General features: G+C 39.1%; 1 protein-coding gene across 2 annotated transcripts in view; it reads right to left on the reverse strand.

Moving 5' to 3' along the window:
- NPNT (nephronectin) overlaps window positions 1–18206 on the reverse strand; it is a 55660-nt gene that overhangs the window by 24845 nt on the left and 12609 nt on the right. For both annotated transcript variants that reach the window (XM_080374041.1, XM_080374040.1), the window contains 3 exons: window positions 12373–12465; window positions 3669–3788; window positions 2758–2877 (listed from right to left, as the gene is read on the reverse strand). In XM_080374041.1, the coding sequence (XP_080230167.1) occupies window positions 2758–2877; window positions 3669–3788; window positions 12373–12465 (333 nt within the window). The remainder of the gene's footprint in view (window positions 1–2757; window positions 2878–3668; window positions 3789–12372; window positions 12466–18206) is intronic.

Raw genomic sequence — 18206 nt, forward strand, 5'->3', positions numbered from 1 at the left:
AAACTAACATAAAAACAATGAAAAAATGTAACAGTCTACCACTTGCATTTAATATGAGAGGTGGGTGGATGCTCATTAGTAGTGGGAAAACCACTTTTCGATCATCAGCTAGAACGTGGTATGCAAGTGCTTACATTACTTTCCTGCAGTTCTCAAACAGAACAGTGACTGTAGCTTATTTCAAGTGCATGGACCCATGCCAGTTCACACCTGGGCCCAAAACGTGTAAGGCTGTTTCCCTTTGCCTGCTGCAACATGCTGTGGCTCATACCCACTTCCTATGAAAACCAGCGCATGAAGGTGTGATTTGCAGTCCGATCTCAGCGTGCACTGCCCTAGAGGTGCACAGCCAGACTTAGCGCCAGGGAGCTGCTCCAAAGGCAATACCACAGACAGCACCTGAGGTAGATGCTCAGCATCCATCAGAGAAGCAGAATTACAAAGTCTTGCTTCTTTCTTGCTGTGAATATGACCATATTACCAACTCAAGCACTAAACAACTATGCAATTGACCTAAAAATAATATGATTTTTAAGTTTTTTAAGTTTACAAGACCATATTTTCAAGTTTCTATACACAAACAAAACAACAAGAAAAAACTTATTTTACAGTGAAAATAATTATTTTCAGTCCTCAAATAATTTCAAACCTTCCAAAGCTGAAATGTGTATACCGCTAATTTTGTTAAATGAAAACCTGGCAACACTGATTGATTTATTGATTCAAGAGTCATTAATCAATTAAATAGTCAGTTAATCCATATTTTCACTGAATACGTTGCCAAATTCTTTTTCAATTTGTTATTTAGTTTATGTGATTTACCTTCATAGCCAAATTGTTTGGTACCTCTTTACTGATTGAAAGGAACATTTTAACAAGAGAATGATCAGCACGGGTTAAACTAAGAATAGAATAATGCCTAGAGGAATTTCCACCTATGCTAAAAATAAGCATTACACTCCCAGCTGTCTTTCAAACTCTCCTCAAACAAGGATTTCATGAGCTGCAGCCAATGCATGCTTCAATTTTCTTACCGTTATCTACACTTCTACTTGTAATGCAGCAATACCCAGACCCTGGCTGGAGATGACAACCTCCCCAACAGTGATGGGCCTGTACACATGTGAGGGAAAAGCACTGTCCTAGTTCCAAAAAGCTTCAATTCCTGGAGGTATTTATTACAACTCAAACTTGATAGAGAAGTAACACAAAAAAGGATGCGTGTCACAATCACTTTTTACCAAAAAAAGGGGAGTAGATCATGTTACGACCCATGAAGAACAGACATCTCTTGCTGTGACTACTTCCTCTGTATTGTACAAGGCCGCTCTGAAAATTTTGTGGAAATTTTTAAAAGTTATGAGATCAGTCTGAATGATGCACATCCAACTGAAATGTGGGTGCACAGTTCTTCACCTTTCGGGGGGGAAAAAAAAATGTTTTTTGAAAACTACAGTGAAGAACTGAAAAAGTTTCATATAACTGGTTTGAATGGTAGTCTTCAACATTAAAAGTGCACTTCGTCTATTTCAAAGTATGAAGTTTGCCTGAATATAACGATGCACACTAGGAGAATCCTGGAAGTATTTTTCTAGCAAATTTCTCTACTTGGCATGATTTCCTTGAATTTGTACTTGAAATCACTCAGCTCACTATGGCATGGCACAAGTCTCTTCCAAAGATCTGTCTGCCATGATGTCCACAGCATGATTAATCACAATTCAATCCCTTCAGCGCATGACAATGGTGGGGTTTTCCCTCCTGTTCTTCCCATTCTTTTGCGTATACAGACCTGCCAATCATTCACTTCAGAAAGCCTCTGATAATTGAGCCTGCTCCTCACATCAGAAAATCTAGAATCTGTCCCTTGTTCCTTCAACAAACTCTTGGTCAGCACAGGTCAGCCACCTGGACACCACCTCCCCTGTGGACAGCCATGATACCCAAAAATGGGTAATTATGGCATCCACATTCTGTTACATTCTTTCAGTGAAAGTGTTGTAACTGGTTATGGAACTGTAACACTGCACAGAATATAAATAATAAAATCATTGGATCACCTTATCTACTCCAGATGTATAGTTAATGGCTAATGAAATCACATATCACACTCAGAGGATAGTGGAGTGTGGCACAATACAGTCTAACCATAGGCACCTTTTCCATTTCAGGAACGTGGGAACAAAGCATTTCACTTTTATACAGTCTGAATTCCTGAATTTATTTTAACCTGGAGTTTTCACAGTATGGAAGAACAACAGTACCTTCAATCCCATTAATACTGGGAACATGCACCTCCCTTCATCTTGTCCCAGCATATTCTCAATGATTTGCACCAATTACCGCTCTACCCACTGAGCCTAGGCATCACTTTGTTGCATACCATGGAGAACTGATCTCCCCATTCCTTTTTTTATGCAGGCAGGTATTTTGGAGTCTCTGTCAGCAATAGTTTAAAACGAGCCAGTAACAGCAGTGGTGAGTGGTAAGGGCTAAGGGCTTGGATACCAAGCAGTCTGTGAGGGATTTAAGCAGTCAATGAAACTTTCAGAGCTGGAGGAAAACCCTGGTGATCTCTGACACAGACCACGTGAGAGCACCTCAGCAACATGCCTATCCCAGTTCTCATTAGTAACGTCTTTAAACTGCATGTATGATGATTCTAAATACATCTGACAAATTCTCTAGAATGGTGTTCAGAGTAAGGACAAAAACATTTTGGAGAAAAAAAAATTAAATCTACATTTGATCACCTACCTATGCAAGTCCTGCCATCAGGCCCTAGCTGCAGTCCTGGAGAAGGACAGCGGCAGCGTACTTCCCCTTTCAGTACATCACAGCCATACTGACAGTTTGCCATCAAGCATGAAAGGGCATCTAGGGAAAAATAATTGAACAGATTTAGATAAGGACTCTGATCAGTACCAGGAAATGACTGAAAACTTGGGAGAATTAAGACATCATGTAATTACAATAGAAGTGGAAAAATAACCATTCAGGCTCTAAAGAGCAAATGCATATGCAGTAAATTTTTACTTTCCACAAATTGCACCTCTAAGGAAACAAAAACCCCCGAAAACTGCCATAATTGTAGCAAGTTGGAAGCTAGTCCCCATGAGAAATACAAAGCCCGGTATGTACCATAAACCCTCCTGGACAGTACTGCCATTTTAAAATAGGAGCATCTCTAATTAAAGATAATTTCTCTTCTCTCTGTCCAGACACTCAAAATATCCACTTTTACGGGAGCAAGTAGGAACGTGATCTCCAGAGAGATGACAGTACAATTTTATACCAGTCAAACAACCAACATCTGCAGCTTTTAAGATTTTACATTCATAAGGACATAATGCAGAACTGCAGGTGTCTTGATGCAATGAAAACTGCAAGCACTTCTCCTTGAAGGCCAATTAACAGTGATTTACAACACCGAAGAATGCTTCTGGGGAAACTTGTAATAAAACTAATAAAATAAAAATATTTGCTCCTGTTCTGTTCAGCCTCATTTCATTATTTAAAAAGCAGCTCATCTTGTGCAACTGCCTAATTTCCAACAAGATTAATATGTTACTTGGGGACTCATCATAATTTCATAAAAGTCTCCCAGGGAAACTCAAGCAGGGACCTTCAGGAGCTTGAAAAAAAGCAAGCAACAAGCCTTGCCGTACTTGAGCACGTTCCATCTGGCATAAGCATGTAGCCATTCAGACAGTAGCACTTGTAGCTGCCATAGGTATTCATGCACCGGTGTTTGCACGGCCGTGGCTTTAGTCCACACTCATTTAGATCTGAAATGAAAGGTACAAGGAAAGGGAGTGGGAAAAGAAAACATACAAAGTGTGTGTGGCAAAACTACTAGTTCAAGTTCCTGGAGAAAGAAGGAAAAATATGGCAATTAGCTTTTTATATGCAGTTCAGCTGAAAGCAAGTGTCCAGAACATCCTGCATGAAGCACTGTTCACCCCTCCTGCCAAGTGGCTTATTTTCTTCAGTTTCACAGACATCCTTTCAGAAATTACAATCTTAGCACTAGATTAAGTGACAACAAAAGTTTCATTAGGGAATGCACAAGCTTAGGCTGCCCACATCTTGTCGCTATTCATGTCGATGCCATGTCCAGGACCAGCCAGAACTCTGGAGGAAGAGGAGGGAAAAAGCAAATGTCACTGCTGCAATCACTATCAGTGATTCCGATAGTGATTCAGTGATCCACTAACATGCTTCAAGATTAGTCGCAGAGGAAGGTGGGAAAGCTGATGCCAATCTATTTTAAACAAGCTCACAGAGAAAATGTATTCCTTACCATCTAGAAAATACTGGGGGGAAATGTATCTGACAACAGTGATATTTTTCAAGGACTATCCATGAAGGCTAGTATTTCAAATTTACAATTAGAATTAAAATTTAAGACAGAATTCATGACAAACTGAAAATAGCCAGCCTACAATTTTCATATTAGTAGACAAGGCTTCTAACAAGAAATAAAGATTGAGTGAGGACTTCCTTCAGAATTCTCTTCCAAGAACATGTGCTGGTTTTATCTGAGTAAACCGAAATAATTTGTTATTTAGTTATTTGTGTACTGATGAGTAAAGATGACAATATAGCTGAAAATAATAAATCCATTCACAAGTCCAGCCAGCAAGTACTTAAACAACCCAATTACTGACCCTCATCTCTAATATTGCACAACACTGTCCACAGGTCTGTTACAGTAAGAGTCACTGTTATTTCCAGGAACTTCTCGAACAGCCAACTCCACTGTTAAGTGCATCCATCGAGTGTCACCCCCTAACCCATGTACAGAAAAGTAAGCCTTGGGCTCGTACCGTGTGGCAGACACACACACAGTAGGCACTTTATAAAATGCCAGCTGAGAAGGCAACACGTGCTATCTATGGACTAGATATGAAGGCTTGGAGTTAAGACATTAAAACAGAAAGACAAATATACCTCTGGTTGGAATGAAGTCAGTAATTCATCGATCACTTTACAGACTAAAGTAGCAACCTCAACAAGGACTATGTTGTAAACGCAGTGAAAGTTCACTGTGGAGATGAAGTCAGAGAAAACATTGCTTTTACACAGCTACACCTGGAATTCTTCAAATTCCTAGTATGTGGATTTCAAATTCATCTTGAAACATTGTAATCACTTTGCTTTGGAGGGCAACATTCTTAATCTTATTTTTTTCAAACCAAAGTGTTTTTAAATGGCATTCTAAAATTGAGAAGTATTTTCTCTTACATTATGACTGATAAAGTGCAGAGCAATCAACAAAAAAATAAATGCATCAGGCTACAAGTCACTGGTGTAATCCAAAATCACCCACAAGGATTCTGCCAGTGCCCGGAATGAATACTCTTCATTTCACTGCTGTTCCTGAGAGGTCCTAGCAGCTGGTCTGTTGTCTTCCAAACTACTTCATCTTCATCTTCGTGGGGTCAAGGAATCGTGAGCCATCATGCAGACAGATATCTGACCCTCCCCACAACCCTTCATGTCAAAAGGCATGACTTTTTTTAGTTCATTTTCCAAGGCCTTGGGAAGAGCAGTGGGTTTAGGGACAACAATACCTCCTGCTTCCCTCTTCTGTGCGAGGGTAGTGGTAAGGGATGGAATTTTCCCTTTCCTCCTGCAGAATGCCGAACAAGATGTTTCTAGAAAGCCTGAAGTGGAACGCTTGCTCCTAGACTGGCAAGGAAGACCAGGTGAGTGTAAGCAGGACTTCGGTGAGGAAAGGCGGCCAAAATAAGGGCTGGACCTGTGCCTGATAAACAAGGAGTGATGACCACCTCCACATCCTTCCTGCGGATCATGCATTGCAGAGAGAGCACCCCTTCTCAACACTCACTCTTAGAAAAACATTTCTGGAGTTGCTAAGAGAACATCCTTCTCCCAACAGGCACCAATGCCACAATCACAAGAGTGTACCTGCTGGGTTTGACAGAACTGCTGTAGAAGCGATGTACACTTTCCACTGTGGAAGTGGGATCTTCAGCTAAGAGTTGTGACTATTGATAGAGTACATGCACAGGTCAAATAGAAAAAAAGCAGCAGGTGATCATGCTAGAGGGAAAGGACAAGTTTTCCTTGTGAAAATCTTTGTGTAAAAAAACCTTGACATAAAAACGCTCAATAATAAACAGGTGAAAACTCGCATTTTGGGAGACAAACTTCTCTGGGCAGCACTAAAAGCTGCTTTTCTCTTTCTTCTATAAAGCTTGCTACCGTTAGGCAGCTCCTGACAGACATTATAGCTGCATTAACATATTTATTACACATGCAATGCATCTGTTAAAAAAAGTCACTGTTAAATTCAAAAACTCTGTTAACATTTGACTTCAACTCATAGAAGTATCTCCACAGAGCTTACACTACTGACCATTTTGAGATTCATGGAGAACAATCATTTTGAAGAGAAAGAAAAGTTCTATTAAGTCTAAAATATCTGTAGTCTTCTTCTTTTGTACAAAAAGCATCACTTCAGGAAACAAATGCATAAACAGAGCTAAGTATAAAATACTTAACCAGAAGTAGGAACAGAATGAGGAAAGGTAATGCTGAAATTAAGCTGACAGAGCAGGATTTGAACAGCACTAACTTTCAGTGCTTACATCCCACTACAAGTTCAGCTCCTAAATTTAGATATTCCCGAAGACTTTACCATTAAGGACTGTTTTGTATTTATTTCCAGAGCTACAACCACAGAGCCAAAGCTGAAAACGATAAGAATTTATGACTGTTTTCAGTTTGCCATCTTGCATAAAGTATAGATTACATTATGAGCCTTAAATAATTGGATCTTTTTTTATAGGACTCTGAATACTACACCACCATTTGGTACAAAATATTCTTAGTACAGAAATTAAGGCTCTGGTACTGACAAATAGACAGCTATTAGTAACACACTCTGAGAATAATCTGATATTAAAAAGTAGGTGCAACCAACTGTATCAGGATATCACATCACACACTTTCTGTCTGTGGAATTCTGACTAAATTATTTCTGTTGTCTTTGCTTCATTCTATTTCTGCCTGTGAACAAATGCTGTCACATGAGCATCTGACTCATTTGATTCTCATCTTAAAAAGCATGCTGAAAGTAAAAAGCCTGTGCCTTGAAAAAGTTAAAATTTTTAACCTTGGTTTATGTAACAGAAAGCTAAGGTCACAAGGCAGCAGAAACAGGCTGTTAACACAACTCCACTTAAACCTAAACCTCAAGAACCACAGGTTTTCACTTTGCCTTGAAAATTACCTATCGAGAGAAAAACGTTTTTAACCTTATGGAGTCAGAGTGAATACTACTGTTCAGGAAAACAAGTACTGGCAGTGCTGTGGCTGCTTAAAAGGGAAGCCAGCCTGCAAACAGGTTAGGTGTGCTAGAGCATACTGCTCAACCCCTCTTACTTTCCCCAAAATGCAACTTTTCTTCTTCTCACCAATGCAGACAGGCACATACTTGGAAACTGCAGGACAAGCACCACTCGGTTTCCTAGGAGGCACATTGTGTCATCTGGCAGGTCCTCCTGGTACTACGTAAAGGGCTGTGTGAATATGATGACAGCTCTCTCGATCCTCCCCCATACACGCACAATCTCTAACAGCCTGCTTCCCTAAGAAGAGTCCGGATGTACTGCACATGTACTGGGGGAGCGCTGGAACCCTCCTGCTATTTATGTACTCTATCTGTTTGTGTGCTTCTTGTTCCTTAAGTAAGGTTTATTTTTTCAAGAACAGGTTCAGGATCATGACCAAATCAAGAGACCTCTTCAGAATAATTCACCAAATCCTGAGACGCATCAAAAGCAGCATGGCCAGCAGGTCAAGGCGGCAGATCCTTCCCCTCTACTCGGCTCTCATGAGACCCTGCCTGCTGTACTACTTTCAGCTCTGGGGTCCCCAGCATAAGGAGGACATGTTGGAGCAAGTCCAGAGGAGGGCTGTGAAGATGACGAGAGGGCTGGAGCACCTCTCCTGTGAAGACAGGCTGACAGAGCTGGGGTTGTTCAGCCTGGAGAAGAGAAGGCTCCAGGGGGACACCTTATAGCAGCCTTCCAGTACCTAAAGGGGTTTACAGGGAAGCTCAAGGGGGACTTTTTACAAGGGCCTGTAAAGGCACTACAAGGGATAATAGTTTTAAACTAAAAGAGGGTGGATTTAGATTAGAGGTGCCAAGACATGGGTCAGGTTGCCCAGAGCAGCTGTGGATGCCCCATCCCTGGCAGTGTTCAGGGCCAGGCTGGATGGGGCTCTGAGCAACGTGCTCTAGTGGAAGGTGTCCCTGCCCAGGGCATTGGGGTTGGGACTAGATGCTCTTTAAGGTCCCTTCCAACGCAGCCATAGCAACATACCTCTTGAACAAACGCTGGTTACTTATCAATCAGGTATTTCAAGCAACATCTATAAAGACATCTTAGTATAAATGTCTATGCATCAAAAGAGGAGATAAGAAAACAGCAGAAGTTTTCTCAAAAAAAACCTGAAAGCTGAAATGTATAAACTCAAAGGGTAATAAAAATAACACCTTACATCATTTTTCTTTTTAATAAAATATCATTATTTCTTTTAGGCACTTATAATCTCACACTGAAATTTAAAATATAAAGCCCAACACTATTAAAAAAATTAACAAATCCTTTTAATTTCTTCGCACGAATGTCCACTCACTGTCCTGCACCTAAGAATTTCATTGTTCAGCCACTTAAATTCCCTTGTTGCCTACAATTGTACAGTCAATGCAAAACCAGCATTCTTGATTTCCAAATAACTTAAGACAGTACTGCACATAAAAGCAGACTGACAGTTTTGGGCACTAGGGAAAGCACGACTATAACCTACATGCAGGCTGCTGAGCACAAGTATTTTATTTTTAAAGAAAATGTGAATGCAAGGAAAAGGCAAGAGTACTATGGTGGTAAATTCAGATGTGACTTCTTCGACTACTGTGTTGCATCACACATGAGCTTGGGTAATGACCTGCTTCAGTGCACACCTAACAATGAGGTGCTTATTTCTAGGAAGATACAATACACTCTGCTATTTTAATTAGTTTCTGCAGAAGACTCCAGCATCCAGACCTTTTCAGCCTTTTCCTGCCTATTAGCAAACTTGGATCAGGAAACTCAGAAGTCAAATATTCAATACTGAATTTACTCAGACTTTGAAAATAGAAAACCAGGGACCAGAAACCAAGTAAAGTAACTAAATTGTTATCACCACACTATAAATAGTAGTTCAGCTTTTGTTTCCAGCAACTACCATCAGACTACCATGTCAAACTTATGAGAGATTTCTATCATCCTAAGAGTTTTTTTCACACTTGGTCTGATTAATCAACAGCTGCCAAATAGAGAAGTTAACAAGCCTCATTTTCTTCAACTTCCAGCTTTATGTAAATCATAGTTTTGTCTTTATCTAACCTGATAAACAAATGCCATCACTCTCACTTTACAAAAGAACTCAGAAACAAACAAAAAGTGCAGGCTCTGAAAGAAAAGCAGAGGAAAGAAACATAAGCAAGTTACAACCATGAGTATGGTGGCGAGTCAAGCCTTTTCAGAATTACAGGCACATAGCATCAAGGAAATACAATATTTGCTCTGCATGCTAATGACAGTGCAAGTTCAGCTTTCACATCACAGCCATTGGTCTATTAGCCTCCAACCCCTCTGCAAAAAATTGTATTACTGTTTCAAGCCATACAGGTAGGAGCACGCCACCTGTAACACAGGACCATCTCACCCCTTGATGCTGTATTTCTTGCATGATGTTCCAGAGGGTGGAATAGAAGCACTTCACTGCTCTGACCAGGACTTGCATATAGCTGCTCATCTTCACAGGATGGGAAGAAGGCATAATAAAAATAAAATTACCAGATCTCTGTAATATGCATTACTCCATAAATAAATAAATAAATAATGTATATTTTCTCACAATTGCTGACAAGAATTGCATTACAAAAAGAGAAAGTAGCAAACTTTATACCACATTCCTAGAACAAACAGAGTAAGATGATAGTAAGTTACAGAAAAGCAGCCTTACATTCTTCACATAAAGGCAACCTTGCCCAGGCACATGAAGTTAACCTGCATATACTTTAGATTGCTAGTAAAAATCACAAGTTTTCAAGCACTTGTATTTGTGAACATAGATCTTATTGAAAAGCAGTATCAATTTTCTAATGAACACATGTTGAAAGAAGTATGAGTTTCATTATTATTACAAATTGGAGAGCTGGCACAGGGTATTTTCTTGCAAGCTGCTCAGCTTAAAGAAAAAAAGTTGAGTTTTTTTAAACTAATTATAGGTGTAAACCTGGGATCCAAACAGTATAAGGGAAACAAAAGCCACTCGGAGATTCAAATGCTATGGGGAATGCACATGGTTAGCTCTTGTGCAAAGTCATTGCAGTTCAATTGCTGATGATAGCAACACGATGAAACAGGTATCAGCTAGTCCTAATTTCTGAGTCACCTAAAACGAGGTCTAGACAGCCACAGCTGCTGCAGTGCCACTGGAAAAGGACAGGCATCATCACACAGTCAGGGTTCAACAGTTCTGCCTTGCGGCTGGGTTCTTCTCTTGCACTGGTCCCTGGAATACACCTTGATCCATGAGGCCCATCAACAGATGAGATGTAAAGCCTGTTTTATCAGTGCTTGTACTGCAAGAACGCCTTCCACCAAGAACCTGAGCATACTTTACAGCCCAGCACCATTCACACATCTTAGAAAGACCTCCATCTCTACAGGGGAACTCCAACGTTTCTTCTCCAACAGCATTACTTTCTGTTATTACTAATTACTATTCTAGAACAGAAATGACTAAGATGGCCCACGGACTGAACTGGACAGGCACTGTATTAATGTGTAACAACACAGGTCACACCCTGTGTGATTTTAATTTCCTGCCAGCAAAAACAGACTGCATCTACTATGCACTTTCAGATCTCATTCTAATGTGGAATCAGCACATGGCCTGAACATGTATCCTGACCTCAGGAACAGCTCAGAGGTCTCACCATAGAACAGAACAGATACAGGCTGTAGTCACCTGAACTGGTGTACATTTGGGACACTACAGTCAGCAGGCATCTCAGAAATTTCATGTGCATCCGCCACAGCAACTCTGCCACCAATTCCATGCAAGAATCTTTGATCAATACTGCGTAAAAGGCTTCCTTTTATCATTTATTACCATGGTTTTTTTCCTTCCTTAGCATTCAGTGGAAAGTGAATAGCCTCCAGCAACCTGCAGTGTTCTTTTGATACTGTTAAAGTATTTAGTACATATAAAAAATGTTACATATAACAACTGTTAGTTCACTACACTGTTTTCTAAAAAAGTTCCAGACTGACTAAAACAGGTGTCGAATAATGAAATCATAACAACCCGTCCTTTAAAATGTAAGCCCAGAGTAAAGGGAAAAGGAGACAGGATAATTTGAGAGATAACAGCACAAATGAAACTAAAACAAAACTGAAAAATACAACATTCATTTCCACATCACTTTGGGAAGGATTAGCAAGTCTGAAAATAAATATGTATCTATTTTTAAAGAAAATAATTCACTCTAAAATCAACAAGTCAAAAGAAAGTTGGCAAACATCAGGGTACATTTTTGAACAACATAGTTCTAAATATCACACTTTTCTACCATACTTCCTCAGCACTCAGAAAACATAGGAACCTTTCCTGTAGGCTGAGACAACTGGAAAAGAGAACAGTCTTATTAAGATACCTCTGTATGTGACCATGTCTTAGATATCAAAATCTAATAAATCATGTATTCAAATTCTGGTTTATATTCTATATCTTTATACCATTACATGTTTTGGAGATTATTTTTGGCAAAAAAGACATAATGAAACTACATTGGTAATTCAGTAAGGGAACACTTCATCATTCCAACTCTGAAGTATGCACTACAGTTCATTGCTACCTAGCTAGTTCAGGATTAGAAAGACAAAAACAAGAACACATGAATGAAATTTTATTTTAATTAAACAAATATTATTTCACTATACAAACCTGAAAATTGTGACTTTATGAGATAACAATCCTGACCACAAGATTTAAATAATTTGATTCAGATTCAGGAGATCACATACATAAATACCCTTACATTAACCTCATTGATTTAAACTGAACGAAAGCAATCTTTTCCCTGTGTCATCCTACTGCAGATGTCAATCTCTCTACAAATGTCAGTCCCAATATCAGAATAGCTACAGCAGTGACAGGACTGATATATGCATTCATTACCCTATAAACGCAGGCAACACACACAGCATTTGGGGGAGAGAGATCAACACCACCTCTGTGATTTCAAGAAGAAATTCTCTGTCTTGGACTTCCCTTTCTTACCTTGATTGCAGGTTTTTCCAGTGTATCCCGGGTGGCACTTACACTTGTTTGGCCCAACACATTCACCATGTTTGCATCCTGGTTGGCATATAGCTGCAAACAGAGGAATGCTCATTATTCTTCCACTCCAGTCATGTCTGACAGTGCTTTACTTTGAAACAAACAGCAACTACCTAAAAAATAGCACCATTTAAGTTCCTTCAGCATCATTATGTGCTTCACTATTCAAACATCAGGTGCACTTTAAAAAATAATCACCGCCCCAATACATGTGGGAAAATGAGATACTTGTTATTAGTCTGTTTCTGTACAACACTACACTGTGCTGTTTCTAGGATATTAAACCCTTTTAATACCCAATCAGCAAGCAGGCACTATGCCTTCACTTGCATTCTCTGTGTGTGTACGTACTGATTCATGCCATTAAATTCTGTACACTTGGAATTCACCCCAACTATATAGAAAATGTGTACAACAATGGCACAGGCAACATACAAAGTCATAGGCCAGTCACTGATAGGCAGTAGTGCAGATCCCAGCATCCACTGTTCTCCTCTAAGACTATGAGGCAACACTCTTCATCCCCTTATTAAGCAATGTTTTGCCTGAACGTCTCGTGTTCAGGTGTCTGGATTCCGGCATGGGATTTACTTTACTTTTTTTTCTTTTGGAGGAAAAAAAAAAAAGGACTGGGGAAAAGCAAAAGCAACATTGACTTAATTTGCTGCTTTATCACTGCACACATCCAAGTCACTTCTACTCAGAATTTCAAGCATTTATTACCCAACCTGCTGTGCAGATAGTCTCAGAATGTGAAGTTATGGTCTATTCTGCTTCCACAGTCAAATTTTCCAAGTAATTTATAATTACCCAAATGAAGCACAAATACAGAACTCCAAGAAATAATTGTTAGGAAGCCATGTTTTGTACCTCTCTCAACATAACAAATAAAATACATAAAACAAACGTTTAAAACTTCAATAATAAAACAAGCCTTACTTTTGAAGAAATATAAGAATTCATGCACAAATGTATTTCTGCTGATGTAGGGTTAGCTGACAGGAATATTTCCAGAGTGCAACAAATCCTGCACAACTCTGGAAACCATTTTACAGCTGAAAATTTTAAACAGTATTTCTGAGTCTTTTATATTAGAAACATCTTTCTATCAGTAAACAAGTTGTTTCAACCTACTGGAAAGATAGGTATTTACTATGCTTTAAAATATGGTTTATCATTCCATGATAAAATGCAGATGCAAAATTCTGGTGAGCTTACTGTTTAAGCAAGTTGGGCACAAATTAGAAATCAGAGTGTGGCATACCTTGAATACCCTGTAATCAGGATTTACTGTTTGCCCTAGCTTGAAGTTCATTTTCTAAACTAACAATATCATTTGGAATTTGCAAAGCAACTAACTAGATGCAGCTGTAATATTAAATTAATCAGACAACAGGCTGTATCATAAAACTGGATGTACTAAGGATGTAATTTAATAGAAATCTACCAGAAGGCACTCAAAAAGTAGCCTGCATTCTAGCCAAGCTGTTCAACAGGGTTGAATTAAGCAAAACTAAAAGAGAAACAATAGATTAGTTTTGGTTCTGCAAGAACTATAAAAATACATCTCTGATGTTCTAAAACTTTTCCATAATATTGATTCTCACAAATGCACCCACAGTAGCAACTTTCAGCATAGGAGTTTCCTCCAGTTTTAGGACTGCATTTGGCCTTTATTACCAAGGCGTTTTTTCATTTAAACATCATATATGTACATATATATATATATATGGCCAGTGATAACCCCTGAGAACATAAAACCTTGTTTGCAATCTACAGCACTGCTCTTGATGGATCTTCCTAAGACAATGATGCAGCCTCTTTCTGAAGACTGTCTTAAGGATTGTCTTAAAAGGCAAAATAGGGATGTTTCTAGTTAATGCAAGATATTGTTTTCCCAATTAATACTGTCCAGAAACAAAGAAATGGGATTCAGATTCAGAAACATCTCTCAGTTAAAGCATTAGGGAAAGCAGCTGCTTAGACTACTAAAAGGTACCTTTCAAAAAGTATGCCCTTCGGTAATGGACAGATTTGACTGAGAGCAACTGATACATCATGAAAGACTTCTAGAACATTGTCATTAGCAACAATTACTGCTGTTTTAATCACTATGGTCATAAACAAAGACCTTTGTGTCGGAGCTCATTTAGACACTCAAACTTTTATCTTCCTCACATCACAGACCCAAGTCTAATTAGAGGTGATGGCAGCAAAATGAAGACTATGAAGACCAACTGCATGACTTCGAAGTCACTGGGGAAAAATAAAAAGGTGTGATCTAAACCATAATAGAGAAACAGAAATGACTATAAATTTGTTTTTGAAAGCTTCCATGAAATTTCAACTGCACTTCAGAGAAAATCCATATTGTGGAGTGCCATACATTTAGGTAATAATTACTTTTTAAAAAATACATAGCACCATGGGATCTGCTTAGTGTGAAGTGTTACAGTTCAGTAGCTGAACTTGGGGCAACTTTAATTTTGCTGACTTTTTTTGAAGTATTGGTCTCTCCCTCAATTGCACAGACTGTGAATTATCAGCAGCTCAGACAAAGGAAAAAAAAGATCTCATACTTGAAGATGAGAAGCCTTACAAAATTAATGAGATTTTAATTTAATTTAGAAATTTCATTTAGAAATTGAAGATGTCCCTCTAATTTAGAAGGTCAAATACATTTGTATCGGGAATCATGTTTTGCTTAATTCTCTTAGTTAACCAAGTAGGTCAGATATCATACTAGAATAAAAATTACATACTAGCTTTTGTTTAAAACAAATAATATGCAACTGTCTACAAATACGAAACACGTAACATAGCCCTAACGTAACTATTAAATCAAGCAGTTGCCTCTACTTATCTTCAAGAGAGCATCCAGTCCAATACATCTCAACAAACTTAACTCCATACTATGCAGTATTTAATGTCCTGTATGACATACAGGTGGGTAACTCCTGATCTAGTCTACCTCCTAGGCTCAAAGTATAATTAATAAATGTGTTTTAATCACATGAAAAATATCTCTCTCTCCTGTTTTTAGAGCAGTCTCAGTTAAAGGACATCTCAGCGCCTCAGTAGTCTACAGCTCAAGAATCTCTACTACCGCAAGTTAAGTTTCCTAACAATTAGCAAACCACTATCCCTAAAGTCAAGGGTTTTTTGCATGTTAAACAGGTATTTGGAAACCTGTATTTGCTGTTAAATGCTGTACTTGAAGAAATCCTCTTTATTAGAGTACATTCCGTGCACTTTGGCTAAACATTATGCACCTTATTTATGCACAGCTGCTGCAATTCAATGCAATGTTACAACTCAAGAACTCCCATACACAAGAGAAAAACCCTTTGCAGTAAGCTTAACCAACACCACAGATACATCCCACAGCATTTCCTACCTGGAATCAAGCCACAGTCACCAAGCAATTTGTATATCCTCCCATTAACTTGACCTGGGCTTTACACCATGCTCAGGACTTAAGCAGCTGGCATTCAGCCAAGCCTGCACATCTGGCTGGGGTCCCACCAGCAACATCTATATGCCCTTCCCACTGACCTGTGCCAGGGTCTCCAGGCCCAGAGGGTGGGCTGACTGCCACCCGCAGCCTGCAAACGCTCCCTTCTCCAGAGAAGCTGCCCCTGCACGGCAGCGGGTACACTCCTTGCCTCCCGAAGGGATCCTTTTGAACATGGCCAGCAATGAGATCCAGGTATAAAAATAAGCTTGAGCCTGACTTTCAGCATTTCTTTTAATAGCAGGAAATTATTTCAGCTGTTTGGTATCACTCTATGCATACACTATGTACGCTGGTGCAAGTGGGCTTTTCCTTTGAATTTTCCACTCATTTTCTAGCAAAATTCCAGAGAAAATAGAATATTTCAGTTGCTCTGCTCACACACAGACACATGGAGTTTATCCATTTTTTTAACACAGTTAAGACTCGTAAGTAGTGGGGATGAAAGTCTCCCACCTTTGCAGAAGTCTTTGCATTCTAACAATTAAAAAATTGGCCCACATCTGACCGCAACAACCAAAGGAACATAACTTGCTTCCTATCAACTCACATTTCCAATGACTGAAATAAGCCATGTCCATGGACTCCACTCTGCTACATAACACCCACTTCCCTACTAGGCAAGAAGGAAATGTAGACAGTGGAGAGTTACACCAGGCTGAGAAAGTCGCTCTCACATACGCAGGGCAATTAAGTCCAGAAGGTAAGAGTCTGAAAAAGTTGCCAAAATGAAGCAAAAACTTTCCACTCTTTATAACAGCAATTGTTTTAAAGAAAAGTTAAAAGTCCATCTGTATAGACAAGTGCCACTAAAACAGAGATTGCTAATTTATTGTTGACTCAATTTCAAACACGTACCATTTCTCCAAGGATTCCTTTCTGAAAGCATTTAAACAGGCACTCACAACGGGTAGTAGTGCAGACCGAGACAGACAGAAAGAAATCCCAAGCACAGCTATTTTCATCTTTAGTCAACTGCTACTTATTTATCTAGGCCATAGAGTAAACTACAACTAAACTTTCCAATTCATTGTTGCCCAATTCTTTCAAGAGGTATCAGCAAATGAACCCTGGTCTCATGAATACTCATTTCAGTTTAATCATTTCAGATTCTTTTTTAGGGCCAGATGTGAAGACTTGCTCTGTTACAGTTCCCACAGACTTCAATGCAGTCAAGGAGGAATCCTAAAGCTTTTTATTTGGCCATAAATCTAACAGACTACCTATTTTAAAGGCTGGCATGAACTACCTTTTCTTCCAAAATAAGTTGATAAATACCACATTTTAAGCCTCATTTAAACTTCAGGACAAATTAAACTTCTTGTAAAAATAACACAATGAATTGAAACATGAATGATTGGTTTGGGTTTAGGGTTGAGGGTTTTTTTTCAAGCGTGGGAGACAGGAAGAAAGAATTTTGGTGAAATGCATGCGCTGTTAGCACACATTATGCTTGTGTAAAAGCCAGAAGCCACCAACCTTCCCAGCCACTCCTAGCTGCTGGTGGTGTCTGAGCACGACTCAATCATTCTGAATCACTATTTTTTCATTGTTGCACAAATATAATAAATGATAAACACATTCAAATCAATTCATTATCGGTCTATAATGTTAGGTTTTAAAAAAACTTCGTCTATGTTTTCTCCCTGCACACAGTTCCCTCAGAACTGCTTTGGAAGTCCCTCTCAGGTTTTGTCGGTCCCTCTGCACTAAGCTGCCTACTTTTTGAGGGCATGGGTGACTACCGCATGCTGTCCCCTCTATTCATTCTCATCTAAAATTTTAACATTAATGACTTATTTCTTCATTACCAAACATTGTTTGGTGGAGTCCTAACCAGACAGTTGCACTACTTGGTTCCTGTCTACCTAACTCCTCCGCTTGTGGCCAACAACAGAAATCCCTGAGCTTTCTTAGCAGAATGTCTCTACCAAATTAACTCTTTTTGGTTTTCCAGCACTCCTAGATATGTCTCTCTCATTAAAACTGCTCTGAGTATAACTCTGCGTATAACTCTTACATTCTTTTTCTCTGCTTTGCCTCTTAATTTCTGTTCCTTAATAGTTATTTCTTATTCCTTACGCATTCTTCCTTGCATGATGCCCACAAGAGGGTTTCATTGACAGAAGTTGCTCTCAAAGTCTTTAATTGCTCTTTCTGTACCACTCCACTCAAATCTGCCTTGAAATGCCAGACTGCAAATGTCCAGCCTGTCCTTGGAACTTGTTTTTCACCTCTCCAACGTCTAAAAATATACGTA

The sequence above is a fragment of the Falco punctatus genome (genome assembly GCF_963210335.1).
Source record: "Falco punctatus genome assembly, chromosome: 1".
Taxonomy (NCBI): domain Eukaryota; kingdom Metazoa; phylum Chordata; class Aves; order Falconiformes; family Falconidae; genus Falco; species Falco punctatus.